This window comes from Sus scrofa, chromosome 11 (genome assembly GCF_054392235.1).
Source record: "Sus scrofa isolate SSC_HxYL_T2T_F1_AM1 chromosome 11, Sscrofa_HxYL_maternal_Yorkshire_Landrace_v2.0, whole genome shotgun sequence".
NCBI lineage: Eukaryota > Metazoa > Chordata > Mammalia > Artiodactyla > Suidae > Sus > Sus scrofa.
In genome coordinates, this window is record NC_139393.1 from 82,776,044 (window position 1) to 82,800,246 (window position 24,203).

A 24,203-nucleotide genomic window follows, 5' to 3' on the forward strand; every position below is an offset into this window, starting at 1 on the left:
GGAGGCGGGCCGCGTTCCCACTCCCGGGAGGAAGGCGAGAGCAGGTGATGTGGGAGCCGGCGGCGGCATTTGCCGGCTGCACCGAGCGTGGGCCGGAAGTGGAGGAGCCGAGAGCTAGACCGTGGCGACGGCGGCGGCCCCTCTGCTGGAGGAGGACGATGAGGAGCGACGGAAGCGGCGCGGGGGGACGCTGCTGCGCGGCGCCGGGTTCCGAGTCCGCGGCCGACTGCGCAGCCTGCGAGCAAGTCTAGGTAAGTGCGGTGCGGGGCCGCCGAGGCGCGGGGGCCGCGGGGGGCGGCCGGCGGGGGCCTCCCGGGAGCGCGGGGCTGCGCGCCCAGGGCCGTGCGGGACCGGGACCGAGCCCGCCCCGCAGCCGTGCGGGCCGCGGGGAGAACCCGGCCCAGCGCCGGCGCGTGGAAGCCCGGGCGCGCGGATCACCGACGGTCCTCCGCTGCGGGGCTGGGGACGGGTCCGAGGAACGCGCACCGACCAGCACTTGGTGGCCGTCCTCCCGAACCCCCCTCCCGCCCCACAGCGGAGCGAAAATCCCAGTTACTAGGAGTGAGGGCTGGAAGCAGCCCTGATCCGTTCGCGTCGCGGACGGGTTTAGACTGCGAACGTCATGGCAGGAACTTTGGGGTGCTTAAGAAACAGCTCGAGAGCATCCCGTGGAATTGAAGTTAGTTTCGCAGTACATTCTTGTCAGTGTGTATTTTCCGCAGAATGCATTGCGAGTGTTATTACCCAAAGTGTCATAACCAAAGCGAGTTTTTTGTTCAGCAGCTCATTTACTCATGTTTACCACGTAGTAGTAACTGAGTAGAAAGGCGAGAGGATGTGGGCTTTGAGTTTGATGCTTGATTTTTTCCCCCTCGGTCTTCTCCTGGTTGTCTTTCGGCATGGGCTCCTACTTCTTTGTGTGCAAGCTTCGATGAAGCACATATCTTCTGCTAAAAGGTTCAGTTTTGTCCCACTAAATAAGAACTCATGGGTGACTGTCAAATGTTATGTCTTAGTTGTCTTACTTCAGACCTGGACTGCTCAATGCAGTGTTTGTTAAGACTGACTAGTTGCCAGGCATTGCTGTCTGCTGAAAATAATGACTTGGATAAGATGATGTCACTCTCATCGAGGAACTCACAGCGTACGTAAAGCCGCTGAACTGTGCTGCAATAGTGAGTGCCACCACACACCTTTGTGCAGACTGGGGCATGTGGGATGGGGGACAGTAGGGAGAAGAGGCCCAAGGAAGGTTTTCTGAAGCGGCTGCTGCCTGAGCCGGGTTTTGATAGAAAAAAACAAGACATTGCCCTAATTGCTTGCTCTGTGCACCTATTTATAGGTGTTCTCCGGTGAGTCTTACCATTATTTAATCCAAGGCTGGCAAACCTTCTAGTTGTGCTTACTTTCACTTGCTCTGCTCTGGTAGATAATAAAATATGCTAAATTTTGTCTTCTACATCTGTCTGCATTTATTCACACTGTGTTACACTTGCTCTCAGCTGTTTTTCAATTATGCCCTTTGAGCCCTCTTTTACGTCTGAGGAGACATGTATTTAGAGAGCAGAAGTGATTTGGCAGAAGCCACCTAGCTGTTAACATACCAGGCCTGAAAACTCTCCTTTCCTGCCATTGCGAGTTGATTTGGAATGATGAAAGTAAGCCGGCCCTACCACCTGCCTCTCAGGCCCGCCTCAGGCCTGAGTGAGGTCATTTGCTAACCAGGGTTAGCAGGGTGACTTTAGTGGTGGGCACAGGGAACTAGCCAACCTAACATTTTTCTTTGAACTCGCTGGTCCCTTATCTCAGGGGAATGTGTTTTCTGTTTTTCTTAATTTAGAACTCAGTTATTAGAGATTGTAAAATCTTTCTCATTCTTGTTTAGTCACCTCAGGAATGTCTGAGGCCCTTATGTACTCTTTTTAAGATAGACCATTTAAAAAAGGGTTCTAGTTTTTCTAATTTTTCTGATTAAGATGGTTTTCCGTCAAGTGATTCTATTTTGTGTCACTGTTTCATACAAGTCTTAACCCTACAGCAGTACACTGTGCTGGAATCGCAAAGCTGTATTTCCGAATGTGAACTGTGTATTTATGAGCTAGCCTGAGAATCTTACTACTTCTATAACATTGATTTTATAAGCAAATAAACCTAGCTTTCATCCATTTAGCTTATTGTATTTAGGATACTGTCCCTTCATAAGTTGGAAACTTCTTGGATCTCACTATCACTTTTAATTCCAGCATTTTACCATTTGCATTTGTAGCCTTGTGGATCCGTTTTTAAAACAAGCGAGCAGCATTTTCGTTCTTTGATATTTATAATCTGAGAACAAATTGTGATTGACTTCCACAGTGACAGTAATCTGTCCTCTCTGTTCTGTCCACGGTGACTGCATTTGCCAAGGCTTTCATGTTTCCAGTGGAAGAGGAGGCACAGAAATGTTGTGAAGTTGCTGCCTGGTAGAATGTTTGCCATGTGTGCTCAGGCTGATCTAAGTCCCGGTTTAAAATGCTCTCTGAACTATTCAATTACTTTCCAACATCCCAAAGGCAGTTATTGTTCATTTGTCCCAGAGGACTATTAATACACACTTTTTCATTATTGATGGCATGTGGGCAACCATTAGGGAAATAGATAATTCATCCTGTGGTGTCTCCAGCATACTGATAGCGGCTTTTTGTCTCCATTTCAGCTGTGCAGCTGGCATGGTTTCTTCCCTTCCCAGTGTTTCGCAGAAAAGGAGATATATTGATGCAGGAAGGCTGAATCTGAGTCCTCTGTGACTTGAAATGTGCTGGGAATCTGTGATTTCCTAGAGGATTCTCCTCCTCCACCTGTGATGAGGGTGTCAGGAGTGGCCTTTAGTCTCCGCTCGAGCCTACACACGGTTTTGTCCCTTGTAGATGTGGTTCTTCATGTGAGCAGTTTGTTTTTAAACAAGATGCTCCCAAAATTATAAATTAAGGTGGCTATAAAGGCCTTTAAAAATAATAGTACATTTATGACATAGGACTTTTAAAAATTATATTTATAATTGAGTAATCTTCAGTCAGGATTGTTTTTAGGGAATTCATATTTAATTCATGTATAGATAAAACATCTTTCAGAGTTCTCAAAGACCTTTTACTCTGGGCAGGATCAGTAAATGAATGTATGCTATGCAATACAACGTGAACTTTTACAATTAAAAAATAATGAGCATAGTTAGCATTTACCTTTTTTTGTGAGCCAATTCCAACCTTCATTAAAATGTAATTTTATCTGTGATTGAAAGAGTTAACATATGGTACAATTTACACCCCCCCCCCCAGTATTATTGGGACAATAATAATCAAATGTATCCATTCCTGTAGTTTGAGTTTTTTTTCTTGATATGTTAAAGTTGTTATTTTTTGTCTAATTTACACCCCTCCCCAGTATTATTGGGACAATTTACATCCCCCCCGTATTAATAGGACAATAATAATCAAATGTATCTATTCCTGTAGTTCGAGGTTTTTTTCTTGGTATGTTAGAGTTGTTATTTTTTATTTATTTTTAATTGTTGGGTAGACTCTTCCTGGGAAAAGACTGATCAGAAGAGCTGGCAAGCTTCGGAGCGAGAGCAGTACCACTCTGGTGAGGAGGAGGCTGTAAGGTTGGGAGTCACCCCAGATTTGGAATTAACCTTTAATACACTGTTTGCCATCATTTCCATTATTTTTTATTGCAGAGAATGACCTGAATTCCATTTACAAAGCAAAGAAAAAACATGGCACAGTTCATGGAAACTCCCAACAGTTCCTTGTATGTTTATTTCCTGGCTTTTCTTCCTCCTCTCCTGTTAATAACACACTCCTAAAACATACTGAGTCTGTTGTTCTGTGTAAAGATTGTTAAGCCAAATTTATTTCCACAACTTTAACTGTGTGCCTCTTAAAAATATGTTACTTTGACAGCAGAGGTCTGGGAAAGAGACTGAAAATGTTTGATGAACAAAATATTTCACACACCTCAATTGAAATATAAAATCACCATATCTGTGCGCATCTGAGGTTTCTAGAGCCTGTATTTCACAGTAACTTTTCAGTTACCGTTAAAAGTCACATAACCAGGGCCTCCAACACTGCACTGTGCGACTTTGTAAAGACAATATTATCTAAAATTCAGTGCCAGTTTTCCACTTTTCTCTACCACCTGTAAAATGGAATTTGTGAGACCTTAGCGGTTCATCAGGTAACTGCACCCTTTTGAAAATGTAGACACTCAGTCAGTGATGTACAAGGGTGCCCATTCAGATGGTCCCCCGCACGTACAGGCGGGCTTGGCTGGTGGTCTGAGCGTGTGTGCCAGCCCTCGTGGGGTAAGGTCTCACTCGGGCCACACAGAGCCCTGGCTCCGGCTGCAAGGTCATCTCATGTCGTTTGTCTTGTGCTTACCATCTTTGGGAACCTAAAGAAAGCTTTTATGGAAGATGTTTCTCTTCCAGCATCTAGCAAGCTTTAGTAACCTGTATATGTTATAATGCACAAAAGATTGAAATGAGTGTAGGTTAGCACTCTTCATTTGAAGGAGCAAGTCTCTGCAGAAAAAAGGTTATAAAATGAGGCAGTGTATAAAACAGTAGTTCTCAAACTTTTTTGGTCTCAAAGCCCTTTTAAAAAATTATTGGGGACTCCAAAGAGTTATTGTATATGCGGACTGTGTAGAAAGATATTTGCTGTGTTAGAAATTGAGACTGGGAGTTTATAAAATGTGTAACGTTTTCACTTAAAAATAACAGTAAAAAATCCATTACGTATCAACATAAAATTTTTATGCAAAACAGCTGTCTTTGCCAAAAAATTAGCAAGGAGTATGACATTGTTTTACATTTTTGTAAATATCTTTAATGTCTGCTTAATAGAAGACAGGCACATTATTATGTTTCTGTTTATTCTCATATGGTAAGGTGTTTTAAGTGAAATGTATGAAGAAAATCAGGCTCATACAGATTTATATTTGTAAAGGGAGTGTTTCAGTAGTCTTTTCAGATAACTGTGGATACATGCAATAGGTGATGGTTTCTCAAAGGCAGTTACGTTGTGCAATTTGAAACCCCTATCAAAGAGCTTTTCGTCTCTTACAGTAAAATCCATTGGTTTATCTCTTAATGAATTTTTTACCCATGCTTGATTTTTGAGACCTCATTCCATTGGTCATTTGAAAATATTAGTTTGCCATGTTGGGCAGATTCTTCCAAATATTGACACATGTAGGAAGTTATCAGAAGTCACTTTTTTTTTTTTTTTTTTTGGTCTTTTTAGGACTGCACCCGCAGCATACAGCGGTTCCCAGGCCAGGGGTCGAATCAGAGCTGTAGCAGCCAGTCTACACCAGAGCCACATCAATGCCAGATCCGAGCCACGTCTGCAACCTACGCCATAGCTCAGGCAACGCCAGATCCTTAACCCACTGAGCAAGACCAGGGCTCAAACCCGAAACCTCATGGTTCCAGTCGGATTCCTTTCCACTGCCCCGTGACGGGAGCTCCAGAAGTCACATTTGTTAATAGCGCCACCATCACAGTGCCATCGGAAAAGTCTCTAAGTTACAGGAACCTGTCAGCAGCTTCATTCATTTCCTAGGAAAATGTCTGCCAAACACTAAGTCTGAATAATCAGTTTGTCAGTTGTCTTTTTAGGTAAAAATGGTGCCACCTGGGAGTTCCCGCTGTGCCTTAGGGGGTTATGAACTCGACTAGTATCCATGAGGATGTGGGCCCGATCCCTGGCCTTGCTCAGTGGGTTAAGGATCCGGTGCCGCCATGCGCTTTGTAGGTCACAGAGGCAGTTCAGATCCAGGGTTGCCGTGGCCACAGCGTAGGCTGGCAGCTACAGCTCCGATTTGGCTCTAGCCCTGGAACTTCCATATGCCACAGTTGTGGCCCTAAAAAGAAAAAAACAAATGGTGCCACCTTAATAAAGCAGCTGTTCACCCCACAACTCAAATGTATTTGGGTACACAGCAGAAATGTGTACCTTTAGGTGTCCTTGTTAGTTGCACATTTTGTCACACAAAGTGTTCAAAAGAAGTGTACTCACTGGTTGAGATGTGGTCAAGAATACGATGAATGCTGCAGTTTGGTGCCACTGTCCTGACTCTTAACCAAGGCACAAGCAGTTTTACCCATCGTTAGTTTTGTACCATTAGTGCAACTATCAAATAATGAAATGGCCAGTATTTCTCAGTGTACTTTAGCCTTTTGATCTCAGACACCTTGGGGACCCCCAGGAGACTGCAGCCACCTTTTGAGAACCCCTGGCATAGGAAGATCTCAGGTTTAATGGGCCTTTAAAGTTCTTCCAGTTCTCCTGCTCTGATTTCCCCTTACCAGGTATTTATTTAGATTTTGCTTGAATACTTTCAGTTCCTGTGAATAATTGTGCAGAGTAAATAAAAATAAGTGGAATAGGCAGTTTGATGGAAAGTAGGAGAAATTCTTAGCGCTGGAGTTGTGCTTTGTGGAAAGTAGGAGAAATTCTTAGCGCTGGAGTTGTGCTTTGTCGTGTTTTTTTTTAAAAATTGCATACATTTTCCACATGGTTTCTTCGAAGTATTAGGCATGGTGAAATTCAGATAGTCCTACCGTTATGTTGTGAAGGACACAGTTAAGGTTTTCCTTTTGCTGCATTCAGGGATGACGTGATCTTTCCTTGACTTTTCCCTTTCTGTTCTGTAATTAAATTTATTTTGGACATCTCCAGTTAGACACATCCCTGCGTGTCTGCTGAGTAGATCAAGGGTGACTGAGTAGATCATGAGCTTCTTACAACAAGAGTGCGTATCATAAATGATGCGTGCCTGAGCACTGTCATTCAGCTGGCAGAGCTGCGTGTGTTTGTGGCGCTGTCTTCAGTCTTTAAACGGTGCAGTGGGGCGCACAGAAATCTGATGAGGCGGGGAAACCACCGCGGGCTGTTTCAGTGGTCAGACCTGGTGTGAGGACGCCCAGAGAAGTGCAGGTAGGTTCCGAGGACTCATCATTGAAGGTGGGCATACATTTGGCATTGAGCTCTGTTCCTTTTTTAAGCATCAGTTTATTTTTCCTTAGAAATGGAACCGTTTGCGATCCTCCAAGTACTTAGGGAGGGAGACGTGGGTGATTCTTGGCAATCACGTGACCAAGTCCTCACTCACTCGGTTGACTTGTCACTCTGCTGACACAATGGCCACGTGGCAGTTCTGACAGCCTCACAGCTATAACTTGTTTATGTTTTTAGTCTTAAATTGGTTATTGCATACTTAGATGGGCTGGTATTGAAAGATAGGAAGCTCATGGAGTATCCAGGGGGAACCAAGCAAGTTGATGATGCTCGGCAGATGTGTACATTTCATTCGTTTGATCACCGCACCTGCCTAGCGTAAAAGATACTCCTCATTTCAAAACCTTTCTTTCAGAAACATAGATTGACTTTGTCTCTACATTATAAGCTAGTTACGTTTTTAATAGATTATTTCTTGAGAAGTGCTTCCTAGTATCAGTATGACACCTCTAACCACTTCATCTAAATAAAAAGCACAAAAATATTTTTAAGGTTGATTTTTTTTCATTCCTATAAAAGACTTGTGCATGTTATAATAATGAGCCTCCTTTTGGTACTGTAACACATAATTAAATTTAGTTGCATGTTATTATATATTAAGCCCTAGAATTGGAAAATATATTTGGTTCTACATGCTTTTTTGTTCACAGATGACATAGAGCATGTCAAACCTTCGATGAGGAGGAGTTGCTTAGTTTTGGACGAGTTCGAGTTGTGAATGAAGCATCAGGTACTGAAGGAACAGATGAATTGAGATTCTGGATGGAGGATGGGAATGACTCAGGCACGAGTGTGACGGTTGGAGCGATGAGGAAGGATGAAATCCCCCAGGCAAAGAAGGCCTTGGAAAATGCCTACGTTTAGGGCAGGCTGAGGGAGATACTTGAGCATACTGGAAGGTTTGGTGCCGCTTGGGGGTACCGTGTTGCCATGTGGATTGAGAAGAGTCCATTGGATTTCTTAGCGAGTGCGGTTTGCTTTTTATGAGTGATCTTCACAAGCTCTCATGCGTCGGATTCTCTGATTGTAAGTAGCTAAGGAGTTCCTGGGGTTGGTTAAAGCCACAGATAGATGAATTTTAAAGACATTTAATATGTGAGAGCTGGTAGGATAACATGCCAAAGGCAGACTTGGGAGATGGGGGTAAGTTAGGTATTTCTTGAAGATGTAGGCATCAAGTTGACAGCAGTTGTGATGTACAAGCACCACGGACGAGGAGAGGACGCTGGTTGACCGAGTTTCCATGCCCTGCCAAGTCCAGCGTTCTTGCCCTCTAAGCAGCCCTTCTGCTTAGTGTAAACTCTGAGTGTGTTTAACTCACCATTTCTCCTGATTGTTTATGATGTTAAGATGTTCTTCGCAGATGCATCGCAGCAAAAGAACCTGGCAGATAACCCGTCTCTCTTGGCAACACATTTCATAAATGTTTGCCTCCTAGAAGGTACTTTTTAAGGGATAACTAATTGCCTGGCTTGTTCTGTGTGACCAGCAGCAGTGGTCTTAGATTCAGTTGGGCCTTCTCAAAAGACCCAGTAGACCTTACCTGGCACCAGCCTCCCTCTGCTTTGCTGAAAGACGCAGGACACGACCCCTAGCCCGGGAACTTCCAGACGCCGTGGGTGTGGCCCTAAAAAAAAAAGACAGACAGAGGTTAGAAAACCCAAGCCTGTCAGCACCAGGTGTTTGCTCCAGGTGATGGCTCAGGCTGTGGAAAGATGACTCGTGGGTGCAAGCAGGTGTCACCCTGACTTAGCTGCTTCATGCTCCACAGAAATCAGTATCTTTTGTTACAGTAGGTGGGCCTAGCATGCCGGAGCCAGCAGAGGACACACCGGTTACAAATCTTAGCCCACTCAGAGAAGCCCCTCTTTGCATTTTCCCCACTGAGCGTGGTGGACCTGCTCACTGTCCTCGATTCAGATGCAGCTCACCAGTAGGGGTCAGGTGTCCCACACACAATGTTGCTTAGAAACAGCTAATATCCCATCTTTATGAGGTTTCCAGGGAAACAGTGCTAGAAGGTCAACCAGAGGTCATTTTTTTCCTTGGAGGAGAGAAAGTTTTGTTAACCCCCTGTTCGCACTCCTTTATTGACAGAGTAAGTGGACGCCTTACTGTTAGCTCTGGACTGTGCAGTGGACTGTGTTGGAGTAGTGTTTATTTTTATTGATCATAACATCTGGGTGTATGCGAAGTTGCTTTTACATCTCAGCAGCTAGCTCTAGTAATTGTACTTTGTCGATAGCTTCAGCAAATTTAGTAAATAAAAATTCTTCCTCTATTACTAGCTAGATCCAGTTCCTTTAAGAGCATGGAGGTATTCTGTAGAAGGGAGAGCAGAAATTATTGGCAGACTGGGCTAGGAAAAATAAGGCAGCCCATGAGTGGAGGTCTCTTAACTCCAGGATGCATATTGTATTAGAGGGAACACAGATACACACACACACACACACACACACACACACACACGCGTGAGCGTGCGCTAGAGAAGACAGATATACGTAGACACACGCACATGCTAGAACTGTCCTTAAAATCGACTTCCATTTGATATTCCTCAGAATGAATTGACTTTTGTTCTGACTTCCCCAGTTTAACAATCCACTCTAAGATAACATTTATTTTTCATAAAATCATTTATTTAAGGCAACTTTTAAGGAATGCTTTGTGGAAAACTGCAAGTTTAATCCCTGTTGTTCATAACCAATAATGGATTAAAATATGCCTTTTTCTGATGTCCAGTCTTAAATATGTATGTATGGTGCTCAGAATGCAGTTGTGTTTTCTTAGAAGTCTAGTAACTCAGACACATCACTGGATTATTCATTTAAAAACAGCTTTTCGTCCTGAGCCTATGTAAAGCAGTGTACTGTCCAGGGAGGTGCAGCAGTGGAGAGAAAAGCACAGTTCAGGTGTAAACTCTATGCTGTATGTTGAAATTAGAAGTTAAAGAGGCTGCTTTTTAAAAGAGACAGTTTTTCACAGTTTGAAAATTGAAAAATTTAGCCAGTTTAATTTATACAGGTGCTTTTGAATTTCAAAATACACTTTGTCTCCCTGTATTAGGAGTTTTATATTTTATCTAGCATTGTTTTTTAATAAGAACTTTGTTTGATTTGACAACTGAGTCAATTCACACCTGATTATCCAGGTTATAGGATAATAACCATGCCCTTATCATGTTTCCAGATTTTTTCTCTCTTAGAGTTGCTTGGTAAGCTCTGATGTTGATGTTAATTCAGGCAGAACATGATTGAGAGCATAATAGCACAGCCAGAAATACTAGTCCCGAGAGCAAATAAAGTTAGGGTATCTCGTATTTGTAAATTTTTTAATTAATGTTATTTGACAATGCTGACCAGCTTTATAAGTAGGCATTTTTAAAAATTCTCATTCTACTGGAAAGGAAATTCAAACTGGAAAAAAGTGATAAATCCAAGCTTATTTAGCAAATATATGGTAGAGCAGACTTTAAGGGTGATGGGATGTTGGTGTGTTTTCTGCTGCATCACCAGATATTTGAGGCACTCATCACTCTGATGCTTCTGTCATCAATGATTGCTTGACTATGGAAAAAGTGCTTTTTAGCACTAAAGGTGTATCTTAGGTGGTCTCTTATTTTCTAAATGCGCAGTGCTCTGGTGTATTTGTATGTTATATCCCAAACCTTGTTAGTCCTAATCATTACACAAAAATTCTCTTGTTTTGTGGACGATGGGTTTTTGTTTTGTTTTGTTTTGGGCTGTGCCCACTGGACCTGGAGGTTAGCGGGCCAGGGATCAAACCCACACCACAACAGCGACCCAGGCCACCTCAGTGACAGCATCCAATCCTTAGCCCACTGTACCCCAAGAGAACTCCAGAAATTCTTTTATTCTTATGTATAAAGTTAACATCAATCTGTTTTCAGATTTTCCTAATACAACTTCTGGATACAAATGAAATTCTCTTATACTTAAAAAAAAGTAAAATTAAGCATTAGATGAAAGATTTAAGTGGTCACATGTGTTGTTGCGACTTAGCTGCTTCCAGAGAAGGGTCACAGAGTAGCCTTCTCTAATTTAAGCGGTTGATGAATAGCAGCCATAGAGGGTAAACAGCATTGATTATTGACCTGGAACAGTCACTCCATGTTCAGTGGGTTGGGTTATTTGGCCGCTGTGTGGGGCCTCTTTCACTTTCATCCAGGTCTGACGCTTCTGTAGTTTTCAAGCTTGGATTTTGTTTTACCTCCAGTACCTGCTTTTCTCTAGTGTGACATGGTGCGCATTGTAATAAAACTTGCTACATCTGGGTGGCAGTGTTGATTTCAGAGAAGCTTCAAGTTAAAGAGGGTCATTTGAACAGGACTTCAAATTGGAAAGTCCATATTCAGCAAAATAGTAAAAATATTTTTGGTGAGATGATAGTGAAAAATCAAATCTGTTAAATCATCCAACTCATCTTTATAGCCAGTCTAATTTAAGTTGACTTTCACTGTTTAAATCTAATTTGATAAACTAAAATGCCACATTCACTAGCTTATGGCATGTAGTAAAATTTTAAAAGTAAGTTATTAACAATTATTTATTAAATTCAAGTATAACTTCTTTTTTTCTTTCTTTCTTTCTTTTTCTTTTTCTTTTTTTTTTTTCTTTTTTTTTTTTTTTTGGCTTTTTAGGGCCGCACCTGGGGTATATGGAGCTTTCCAGGGCTCGGGTTGACTCGGAGCTGTTTCTGCCCCCACAGCCACAGCAACGCCAGATTCGAGGCGCATCTGTGACCTGCACCACAGCTCACGGCAGTGCCATCCTTAACCCACTGAGTGAGGCCAGGGATTGAACTTGTATCCTGATGGATACTAGTCAGATTCGTTTCCGCTGAGCCACAATGGAAATTCCAAGAATAACTTCTTTATGGTAGTTTTGTTAGTACGTAAAAAGAATGTAATGTTTTTTAAAAATTAGTAAATATATAAGTAGAAGGCTACTACATAAGAAAAATTGTAACATCTCACCTCTTTTGCCTTTTTTTTTTTTTTTAAACTAGAGTTGCAACGTTAATTTCCGGTTTTCTCTTGGGGTTTGTTTTTTTGTTTTTTCCTTTTTCGCCACACAGGCAGTATGTGGTAATTCCTGGGCCAGGGATTGAACCTATGCCACACAGCAGCAACCAGAGCTGCAGCGATGAGAAGGCAGGATCCTCAACCTGCTAGGCCATCAGAGAACTCCCTCTTTTGCCTTTTTAAGACAACATACATAAAAACTTTTTTTGATATCAAAAATATTAACTTCTAAAAGCTATTCTCCTGTTTTCTTTACATCATTTATATTTTTCAGCAAACCTTAAAAAGATTTTTCTCCAGTAAGCCCGGCATCTCCAGTTCTCAAAGAGAATTTCTGTGTCTTTTTTTCACACTTCCCCCCAAGTATTTGTGGTCTTATCAGTGTATACTATAGCAGTCTTCGTTCACTCACCTGTCTGAGATTGCTGTAAGGACTATTTACAAGATGTAGCCTCCTTCACAATATTAGCAATCGAAGGTTTCTTTTTAATCAGATGTAAAAGACAAATTATTAAACTTTTTCTTAAAAATAATGCAACGTAAGGAACTGGTAGTTAATTGTTTTTTTAAATTTAGCCATCCAAATAGAGGAAAATATTATCCTAGTTTAATTATAATTTTTCTATAATATGAAAAAGAAAAAAATTGACAATAAATTATATCCAGTTGGTCTTGATAGGTTAGAATCTGTTAACTACTTCTTTGATAAAATTTGCCCTCAGCCTACCTAGGTCAGTAAAATTGTAGGATATGAAATCAATATGCAAAAATCTGTATTGTTTCTATATGCTAATAATGAACTATCAGAGAAATTAAAACAATTCTATATACAATTCCATCAACAAGAATAAAATACCTAGGCAGGAGTTCCCGTCGTGGCACAGCGGAAACAAATCCGATAGGAACCATGAGGTTGCAGGTTCGATCCCTGGCCTCGTTAAGTGGGTTAAGGATCCAGCGTTGCTGTGAGCTGTGGTGTAGGTCACAGATGCGGCTTGAATCTGGTGTGGCTGTGGCTGTGACGTAGGCTGGCAGCTACAGCTCTGATTAGACCTCTAGCCTGGGAACCTCCATATGCCGCAGGTGCGGCCCTAAAAAGACAAACAAACAAAATAAAACCTTAGGGAGAACACTCTTTGACATAAGTTGCAGCAGTATTTTTTGGATCTGTCTCCTAGAGTAATTGAAACAACAGCAAAAATAAACAAATGGGACCTAATGAAACTTAAAGGCTTTTACACAGCAAAGAAAACCGTAAAAATAAAATGAAAAGACAACCTCCAAAATGGGAGAAAATATTTACAAACTGTGTGACTAACAAGGGCTTAATTTCCAAAATACACGAACAACTTAGCCAGCTTAATAAAAAACAAACAAAAACAACCTGATCAAAACATGGCCCGAAGATCTAAATAGAAGATCATGCAGACATTCATGGCCAGTGGGCATATGAAAAGATGCTCAGAATTGCTAATTATTAGAGAAATGCAAATCCAAACTACAAGCTGTGGGGTATCACCTCATACAGGTCAGAGTGGCCATCATCAAAAAGTCTACAAGAGGTGCGGAGAAAAAGGAATTTAACTCTACTGTTAGTGAGAATGTAAATTGGTGTAGTCACTATGGAGAACAGGATGGAGGTTCCTTTAAGTATAGTTACCTATGATCCAGCAATCCCACCCCTTGACAGATATCTGGAAAAGACAAAAACAACTCTTAATTCAAAAAGAACATTCACACACATACCCCCATGTTTATAGCAGGACTATTTACAGTTGCCAAAACATGGAAGTAACCTAAGTGCCCACTGACAGATGACTGGATGAAGAAGATGTACATATATAAGTGGAATATTACTCAGCCATAAGAAGGGAAAGTGCCGTTTGCAGCAACATAGATGGACCTAGAGATTATCATACTAAGTGAAGTTAGAAAACAGATATCATGATAATCATATATATATATGGAATCTAAAAAAGAATACAAATGAACTTAACTTACAGACTAGAAGTAGACTCACATAGAAAACAGATTTATGGTTATCAAAGGAAGAAGAGAGAGAAAGTGTAAATTTAGTATGAACAGATACACACTATTATATACAAAATAAAAAACAAAGACCTATTTTATAGCACAGGAAACTATATTCAGTATCTGTAATGGAAAAGAATCTGAAAAAGTTAGAAATACGTCACTGAATCACTTTGCTGTGTACCCAAAACATTGTAAGTCATCTATACTACAATTAAAAAAAAAAACAAAAGAATCAAATACCTAGGTATAAATTTAACCAAGAAGGCAAAATAACTGTACACTGAAGACTAGGAGACATTAATGCAAAATTGAAGAATACACAAAGTGGAGAGGTATTTGGTGCCCATGATTGGAAGGAGTAATATTGTTAAAATGTTCATACACCCAAAGCAGTCTACAGGTTCAGTGCAATCCCTATCACAATTCTCATGGCAGAGTTTCTCTTGTGGCTTAGTGTGTTAAGAATCTGACTAGTATCCCTGAGGATGTGGGTTTGATCCCCAGCCCTGCTCAGTGGCTTAAGGATCTGGCATTGCCACAAGCTGTGGTATAGGTTGCAGATGTGGCTTGGATCCTGTGTTGCCATGGTTGTGTAGGCTGGCAGCCGCAGTTCCAGTTCAACCCCAAGCCTGGAAACTTCCATATGCTGCAGGTGCGATCCCAATTTTTAGGAAAAAAAATCTGATGGCATTTCACCCAGAAATAGATTTATGGGACCACAAATGACCCTGATCACCCAAAGCAATCTTGAGAAAGGCAAAAAAAGGTGGAGGCCTCATGCTCCCTGAATCAAACGATGTTTTGTCAGTAGTAGTCAGAACAGCATGGTGTTGGCATAAAAGCAGGCACATAGATCAGTGGAACAGAATGGAGAGCCTAGAAAAAAACCCGCATGTGTATGGTCAACTAATTGAGAGTGAGAGAGCCGAGCGTAGACAATGGGAAAAGGACAGTCTCTTCAGTCGTGATATTGGGAAAACTGGGTAGCCAGGTGCAGAAGGATGAAACTGGACAACTATTTTATGCCGTACACACAGTTAACTCAAAATAGGTTAAAGAATTGAGTGTAGCACCCAAACCACAAAATCCCTAGACGAAAACACAGATGGTAGGCTCCTTGATCTTGGTCTTCGTCATGTTGTTTTGGGTCTGACACTAAAAGCAGAGGCAACAAAAGCAAAAATAAACAACTGGGCCTGCATCAACCCAAAGAGCTTTTGCACCGCAAAGGAGCCATCAACGGAATGGAAAGGCAACTTGCTGAATGGGAGATAATATTTGCAAATCATATTCTGATAAGGGGTTAATATCCAGAATGTATAAAGAATACATACAGCTCCAGAGCATAAAAACCCAAGCAGTTATGATTGAAAAATGGGCGGAAGATCTGAATAGACATTTTTTCTAAAGAAAACACACAAATGAGCTAGAGATACATGAAAAGATGCTGAACTTGAGTGATCATCAGGGCAGTACATATCAAAATCATGATGAGATTGCACTTCATGCCTGTTAGAATGGCCATTATCAAAAAGACAAGAGATAGCTTTTGATGAAGACGTGGAGAAAAGGGAACGCTTGTGTGCACTGTTGGTAGGAATATAAGTTGGTGCAGGCTGTGTGAAAAACAATATGGAGATATCTCAAAAAATTTAAAGTGGAATTACCATATGATCCAGCAGTTCCACTCCTTGATACCTAACACTAACTCAAAAAGATAATGCACCACCATCTGTATTGCAGCATCATTTACAGTAGCCAAGATACGGAGACCACCTCGCTGTTCCTTGATGGGTGAATGGATAAATAGTGTGGGGGGTGTGTAGAAGGACACATGCACGCTGGAATCTAACTTTTTTCAGCCATAAAAAAGAAGGAAATTTTGCCGTTTCCACCAACATGGATGGACCTTGAAGGCATACTAAGTGAAGTAAGTCAGAGAAAGAAAAGTATTTTGTGATTACACTTATGTGTGGAATATAAAAACAAACAAACCGCTTACTTATAGATACAGGGAACAGATGAGTTGTTGGCAGAGGCTGGGACATAGGGAGCACAGTAGGTGAAAGAGGTCAAAGGGTATAAACTTAGTTATAAAATAAATAAGTCATGGAGATGTTAGGCACAGCATAGTGGCCATAGTTAATAATATTTTATTGCTGCATGTTTGAAAATGGCTAAGAATAGATCTTAAAAGTTCTTATCACAAGAAAAAATTTTCTGTGCACGTTGATGAATGTCAACTGGGTTTATTGTGATCATTTTGCAGTATATGCAAATGCCAAATCATGAAGTCGTCCACCTGAAACTAATAGTGTTATATGTCAGTTTAACCTCAATTCAGCAAATTGGCCTCACCCTCCCTCACTCACCAGTGGATACACCAGGAGCCTTGGAAGCAAGCTCTTTGGCCCCTGGCCTCTTCTGCTTGTGAAGCTGGGACACAACCAGTTCACTTATGCTCAAGCCTTTGTTCCGCCACATAAAAATTGGGAACATGGCATCCACTGATTTTTCTACCACATCAAGGAGAGTACATGAGTGAAAGTACCTGCATGTAAAATTTTTTTCTCCTTCCTTCCTCCCTCTGACCCATGGCATATGGAGTTCCCAAGGGATCAGATCCAAGCTGCAGTTGTGACCTACACCACAGCTGTAGCAGTGCCAGATCCTTAACCCTCTGTGCCAGGCCAGGGATTGAACTGGCGTCCCAGAGCTCCAGAGATGCCACTGATCTCAGAGCACCACAGTGGGAACTCTATACTTGCATTTTTTAGAAAATGAATATAATTTGATGAGTATGTGTGTTTCATAAATATAATAGTGGAGGGACAAAGGAGACCTTGAGAGCTGAAGGGACAAGGAGAAATACCAATTTTGTGGATGGATTGGTGTAGGTTTCCAAGGATTCAGCTAGTACTGTGACTTAATATATCATGGCTCTAACTTTTAAAATCACAGGTAAATAAATGTTGAATTACTGATTTTTTCTCTCTCTCTTTCTCTTTAGGGCGCTTAGAGAGAGCCACAATGGAAAAGTCCTGGATGCTATGGAACTTTGTTGAAAGATGGCTGATAGCTTTGGCTTCATGGTCTTGGGCCCTCTGCCGTATTTCTCTTTTACCTTTAATAGTGACTTTTCATCTGTATGGAGGCATTGTCTTACTTTTGTTAATATTCATATCAATAGCAGGTATTCTGTATAAATTCCAGGATGTGTTGCTTTATTTTCCAGAACAGCCGTCATCTTCACGCCTCTATGTTCCCATGCCTACTGGGATCCCACATGAAAACATTTTCATCAGAACCAAAGACGGAGTGCGTCTGAATCTTATTTTGATAAGGTACACTGGAGACAGTTCGCCCTATTCCCCAACGATAATTTATTTTCATGGGAACGCAGGCAACATAGGTCACAGGTTACCAAATGCACTGCTTATGCTGGTTAACCTCAAAGTTAACCTTTTGCTTGTTGATTATCGAGGATATGGAAAAAGCGAAGGAGAAGCAAGCGAAGAAGGACTCTACTTAGATTCTGAGGCTGTGCTGGACTACGTGATGACCAGACCAGACCTTGACAAAACGAAAATTTTTCTTTTTGGCCGTTCCTTGGGAGGAGCAGTAGCTATTCATTTGGCTTCTGAAAATTCACATAGGATTTCAGCCATTATGGTGGAGAACACATTTTTAAGCATACCACACATGGCAAGCACTTTATTTTCGTTCTTTCCAATGCGTTACCTTCCTTTATGGTGCTACAAAAATAAATTTTTGTCCTACAGAAAAATCTCTCAGTGCAGAATGCCTTCTCTTTTCATCTCTGGACTTTCTGACCAATTAATTCCACCAGTAATGATGAAGCAACTTTATGAACTCTCCCCGTCTCGGACTAAGAGATTAGCCATTTTTCCTGATGGAACTCATAACGACACGTGGCAGTGCCAGGGCTACTTCACTGCCCTTGAACAGTTCATCAAAGAAGTAATAAAGAGTCATTCTCCCGAAGAAATGGCGAAAACGTCATCTAATGTAACAATTATATGATGTCTTTCTTTCTTTTTGATTAATGCACTGTGTTTTAATTTGGGCAGAATGATAAAGAATATTCCTTTCTAGAAGCGTGTGATGTCTGTACTTGTCTGAAGAGCGACATTAAACTTTGAAAGGACTTCAGTGCTCCTTTAAAATGATCCAAATAGTTTTTTACATTTAAAGAAATATGATTCTTGGGATTATTTCTTACATTTTCATCAGACTTTTCCATGTGGTTGTGTATCCGTATCTTTAATATGCTATTAGAATAGCGTATTATATTCAAATGTTTCTTGTTGCTAACGCTGTAGAACCAACATGACTCTTGGAGTCATGACTGAGTGTGGCAGGAGTCACGTGAACGAGAAACCTTTGGATATTATTCCTTTAGTGAATATCGGGACAATCATGGTAAGCAAGCTTAGTTCTATAACTGCATTTTTTCACCTTAGAAGTTAAAGTGAAATGCATGATGGTACTTTATTCCTTGACTTATGCAATGCAATGTTTTTAATGTAAATAGCACTGGTCATATACCAATGTATATGGTAACCTGGGTGATATCTATTTTTATGTAAACTCTATTTTGTTTTTAGCAAGAAATGAAATTGAGGCCTGTGTGCAGGTTGCCATTGAAGTTGCTCTGGTGAATGCTGAGATCCAGCTTTTTCTTACAAATAAATGGGACCCCATTTTCCAATATAAAATGTACCATGTTTTGTTAGGTACAGTCTGGATCATGGCATGTCAAAATAGAAATTTAGAATTTTACTGCAGCTTTGGTGTGCATATTTGAACTTTTTAACATTTGTAATTTCGGTGGCAAAGAGAATTTTAGCTTCTGTCGGTTTTGTAAGTCTACAGCTGAACCACCCATAGCAGTCATAATGAAGATTAGACCTTGTTTAAGAATTAACTAGGACGTCTTGTCATGACATTATTGTACCCACTATTTTACTAAAATTCCTGCATTTGATTTCAAGTCCAAGTATCTAGTTGTGTCTATTCCTCTAGTAAGCCAAGATATCATTTATTGAACTTTCCAAAAATAAAAGTTACAGAAACAGAAGTCAAACAAACAAACACACACTGTTTTGGGGGGGTTAATGTTTCATTTACAAAGTGGAAGAATTGCGTGAAAAGACAGTTCGGGGAAGGCTTATTTATTTTGTACGTGTGGCAGTGTGCGAAGAGAGGAACTTGAGAGCTTTTAATCACACAATTTATCACCACACCTAACAAGTGGCTCGAAGTGGGAAGTAGTATTTAGACATGTAGAAGAGGAAGAACAATTTTACTTTAAAAAAAGAGCCCCCTTGAAACAGGATTTACCTTAAAAACTATAGCTAGGTTGTTTCAAGCAGTCCTCAAAAGTGAGATGTATTTGAGCTCTGTACATGTTCTGTCAGCTTTAACATGTGATATTTTGAATACTTTAGCTATATTTATTGGCTTTGTGCAAGCATCTAGGACAGAGAAATAGTGGGTCAGTAATCTTGACCTGAATTTAAAACTCTTTCCGTGGAGATAGGGCTAGAAATACTTTTGCCAAATAACATTCTTACCATTTACTTTATGTCAGTATTTAGAAAAAAATAAATTATAGCAAGTATGATTTCTAAAGGGTAATGTTTTCTATAAATTGTAAAAAAAAAAAAGTCCTGCTTTTTAAAAGAAAAGATGGTCATGCTTATCATGGAAGGTGTATTTTGTATGTATAAATTCACTACAATTAAAGGCTACTTTTCAACTTGTCAATCATTGCTATGTAGAATGACTATCCTAAATAGTAATGTATTAAAAAGACATTAAAATGACAAAATGCAGTGTATTTAGACATGAGCTTACCTGGCACACCTTAGACATATTCTTTAAAGTTTACAGAGTACCTGATATTTTCATGAGATCATTTAGTCCAGTACACTACGGAGGAATTTATCAACGTCAGTTAGAGATATTATGCTGATGAGGTGCGAAAAGCTGTTTCTTCATCATTGTTTTATTTCATGCTGCTTTTTTAGTTTGTCTGTTTTGGTACTCTAGGTTTATAAACCGCCCCCCCTTGTTTGAGCCGGGACTTAAGTTGTGGGGGACCTGTGCCCCTCTCTGCCCCCGTTCTCCTCTTCGGGTTGAGAATCCTTTCTTTCTGCAGCAGAGAGAGGAGGTTGCACCTCTTTCTTTTCTAGCGTCTGTCCTTGAGACGATTTCACTGATGGGGTGGGGGGTAGACAACAAACTCCCATCCTCAGGGTCTGGGACGCCCAGGCATCGTTTTTTAAAAACGTGTCTAATTTTGCGGCCAAAGCCGTGGGTCTTCGTGAAACCCGAATTCCTCACGAGTCGCACCTCCGTTTTGGACCCATCTCTGTGTGGGAATAGGAGTGTGTCCACCTTGTTTATTCATGTCTGCCTCATTTATGCAAGGGCAGCTTTAGGAGTTTCTGATGAGTTTTTAAGTCATTAAGCTACTGTAATGTGGAAATCCTAGAATGGTCTTGAATGTGGCAAAATAAAATTCACTTAGGTCAAAATCTGTTATTTTAAAAGGGACTGCTGGGGGTGAAATGGCAAAAAGGATCCTCAAGAAAGAGACCGTGAACTATGAGAAGAAGTCGTTTGTGACAAACGCAAGAATACTAACGGGGCAGAGACGGCTGGAAAGGGAGCCGGGCGTCGTTCTTAGGTGTGGATGGGGGGAACGCCGAGGTGAGGTTGGGGAGAAGGAAATGGCACATGCAAAGCAAAACATTCGAACGAACGCAAGGTGACTGGAGCGCCTGGTCTTACATCCACCTTATGTTTTCGCAAATACTTGGACTGTGTGTAAAATTGGTATTTTTATTAAAATGGTATATTCTGAATTTTGTTACGGGCAGCTTACGTTTATTTTTTCATGAGGAGTTGTAGACAGTTGATAATAACCCAAGTTCTACCTGTGGCAGTGTGTCACCCGATGAATTATGTTGCGATACTTCTGAGAGTTCGTACCACCGGATGCTTTCTTATTCTCACAGTTCTAGGATTTGGTTTACGGTGAGCATAGGCTTGTTCGGCAGAATTAAAGAGTGAAGGCCATATTCAGTTTTACGTAAACCGTCCTGCAGGCCCAGCCACAGTGTAGTTTTTAATGACTGAGTCCCTTCCTCGAGCTCGGGAGTCAGTAAGGGGAACCTTCAAAGAGGGCGTCAGAGCGGTCACGGTCACGTTTTAAGTGAGGTCTGATGGAGATACGTGGAGACCTCCACGGACCTTTTTTAGTATGTTTGACAGCAGTTGTGGGGAAAGAAATGTGAAAAGAATTAGTCACAATGCTTTTGGATTATCCACTTAATGTATTTTCGTATCACTCAGGTCAAGTTGGAAATGACAGAGCACAGGCATCTGTTTTTAAATCAGCAGAGTAGAAGAGCAAAGGCCCGCTGTTCATTTATATCGCGTATCTGCACATCATCGTAGCTGATCAGAATCCTCTGTTTCTGTGGGTGGCGAAATAAACGCGTTCATCCTTAGCAGTTGTCAACACCTTTTTGCCAAATGGCACAAATATACCTCCATTTATATTTTGTATCTTAAAAATGTAGTTTAACAGTAGGAGTGTGTATGAGAGGCACTTTAGTACAAAAAAAGTGTCTCTCATACACATGTTAACAGGGATGAGTGTATATTGTTTAAGATTATTTGTAACAATTTCTGTCAGTACACCATAAACTGAAAATTCAAGTTGTCTTCAACCTATTCAAAGACGTTCAGGATACAATAATCCAATTTCATAATGTAAATCCTATTTTTGTTATTTGCCATATTTTATTTGAAGCAGTAATAAAATTTTATAACTCATATTTGAATGTTAAAGTCCGTTAATGTGCTAATCATGGCAAGCAAACATTTACATTTGTTTTTTTACAATAAATTTCCTTTAAAATATATACTTTCTATTTTTCTGTACTGACATATGCAATAAATTGATACATTAAAAGTTTGATTAATGTCTTAAGATAGTTTGTATTCAGTCTTTTAAAAAATTTTTTCTATTAACCTAAATTATATGGTAGGACATTAAAGTTTCCTTGACGGTCAAATAAACTCCTGAATTTGTACTGAAATTAATGAATTTTTATTGTAGTAATGGTGTGAAAGTAAAGGTTAGATTTATGTTCCCTTCCCTCGAATTCTCCCACATACATTTCATTTAGGCTAATATTAAATACTTTCTGTTGCGAGCTACTGCTGAATTAACAGTCCCGAAGCATTTGATTAGTTACATCAGTCTAGGAATGAATAGATTTTAACTGCTCAGTCACGTTGCCTTCCGATTTCGTCAAGTACCTTTTCATGAAATTCTGGTTTGGTTTTGTTTCCTCACTAGTATTGATGTAATGATTTGGGATGATTAAAACATGGCCTGATATTTATTTGACCTTTAGGTGTCTGTAACTTGCTTTCCCTAACAAGACGTTGGCATGTGTAAGTTGTGGCAGGACCAGTTGAATGATAGGAATGGTGTCAGACTTCCACGGCCCCTCAAGTGGAGAAGAACTCACTGATGGGAGCCCCCTTTTCCAGGTAGAGCTGGTGGGAAGTGGAGGCCCTCGTGTTCGTCCCTGGGGGGCACCACCCTGAAGCCCAGGATCGTTGTCCTTACTGTCAAAGGATGATTTTTCACATGCCCGGTTTACTCTCCAACCCGGGCTTTACGCCTAAAGCTCAGGAACACCTGGGTCTGGTGAGAGGCGAGGCCTCCTGCATTAAGGGGAAGGGGGGTAAAGGGACTCCTTGAATCCCTGTAAGTGTGGAGTGGGTTAATGTCCCGACCCTCACGGCCGACCTTTCGCCTGTAAAAGTCCCCTTTTACAGTAGACAGGCTCAGACCGGTTCCGTACCGTGCTCCACATGACCCAGAATGGAGTCTCCAGTTCCAAATGCAGGATGACTACACGTTGACTCAGTGAAACAACTGGGGAATTTTTACTCATCTTGGAATTAAGACATAGAGGTGAGATTAAAAGTGCCTATGTGTAGAAAATTAGGAATATATAATAAACGACATTTTTTTCAAAGTATTTAAATGTACATTCCTGTAGGAAAACGTTAGTTAACCGCATAAGTCTTCTCGTCCTCTTGCCTCAGCCTTTTAGAGAGCTCTGGGGGTCCTCTTCCTCATCAAGTGAAACTGATACATGTGATCGTGCTGGTTTTTTTCCAACAAGATTTCTTTTCCCAGCCTTCCTTCTGTTAGCATATGAGTCCCTGAAGTTATTTTATGGTGGCTGACATTTTTATCGAATGCTTGTTATGTACCAGATACTGTGCTGACTCTTTTGGTCATTTGATGACTGAATAGTCAATGATCTGATGTCTAACTTCACTGACCTCACTTGTCCATCTTTGTCCTCTCTAACTTGCCAGAAAAAAAAACCAAAAAAACAAAAACCATGCCTTTCTCTGAGGGTCTTCCTTTAGTGGCTGCTTTTCTTGTTAGAGCAGTCAGACTTCGTGGTCTATAGGGACCCTCACAGACTAAACAACTTCATTGTGAAATCTCTCATGAACCAAACTCGTTCCTCTTCTGTGCATTTACTGGCACCTAGTGCTATAACCACCACATGAAATGTACTCACACCTTGCTAGGCTCCCAAGCTCATGACCCAACTTGACAGCAGCTCTAGAAACAGTTTCTCCCCTTTATTTTGATGGGGAGATTATACTGGGTTTTGATGCTTGATTATACTGGGTTCAGTTCTTCATTACACATTGTCTTATTTCCTTTTTTTGTGTCTTATAAACCAAGATCTGGCAGGTTGTCCTGCAATTCCTTTCTTACAGCACCTAGTAAGCACCTATGTACAAAATATATACAAAATATATTTTCTGTGTAGAATGTGCTTACCAATGATAAAGTTAGTCAAAACTTTACCTTAAGAAAGAGATGCACAAAGGCAATTACGAAATACTTTAGGAGTTCCCTTCGTGGCGCAGCAGAAATGAATCCAAGTAGGAACCATGAAGCTGCGGGCCAATCCCTGGCC

At 40.9% G+C, this 24,203-nt stretch overlaps 1 protein-coding gene across 4 annotated transcripts; it reads left to right on the forward strand.

Annotated features, from left to right (window-relative positions):
* Position 1: 1 nt before the first annotated feature.
* Positions 2-22,171, forward strand: ABHD13 (abhydrolase domain containing 13). Of its 4 annotated transcripts, XM_084982288.1 has the most exons (4): positions 14-251; positions 3,556-3,621; positions 3,716-3,789; positions 17,156-22,171. In XM_084982288.1, the coding sequence occupies exon 4, from the start codon at positions 17,176-17,178 to the stop codon at positions 18,187-18,189; it is 1,014 nt and encodes a 337-aa protein (XP_084838414.1). In that variant the 5' UTR covers positions 14-251; positions 3,556-3,621; positions 3,716-3,789; positions 17,156-17,175; the 3' UTR covers positions 18,190-22,171. The 4 variants fall into 4 exon arrangements, with proteins under 4 accessions (XP_084838413.1, XP_084838414.1, XP_013836135.1 ...); XM_084982287.1 differs by lacking the exons at positions 3,556-3,621; positions 3,716-3,789 and adding an exon at positions 7,718-8,093 and having other exon boundaries at positions 2-251; XM_013980681.3 differs by lacking the exons at positions 3,556-3,621; positions 3,716-3,789 and adding an exon at positions 7,718-7,797.
* Positions 22,172-24,203: the final 2,032 nt, after the last annotated feature.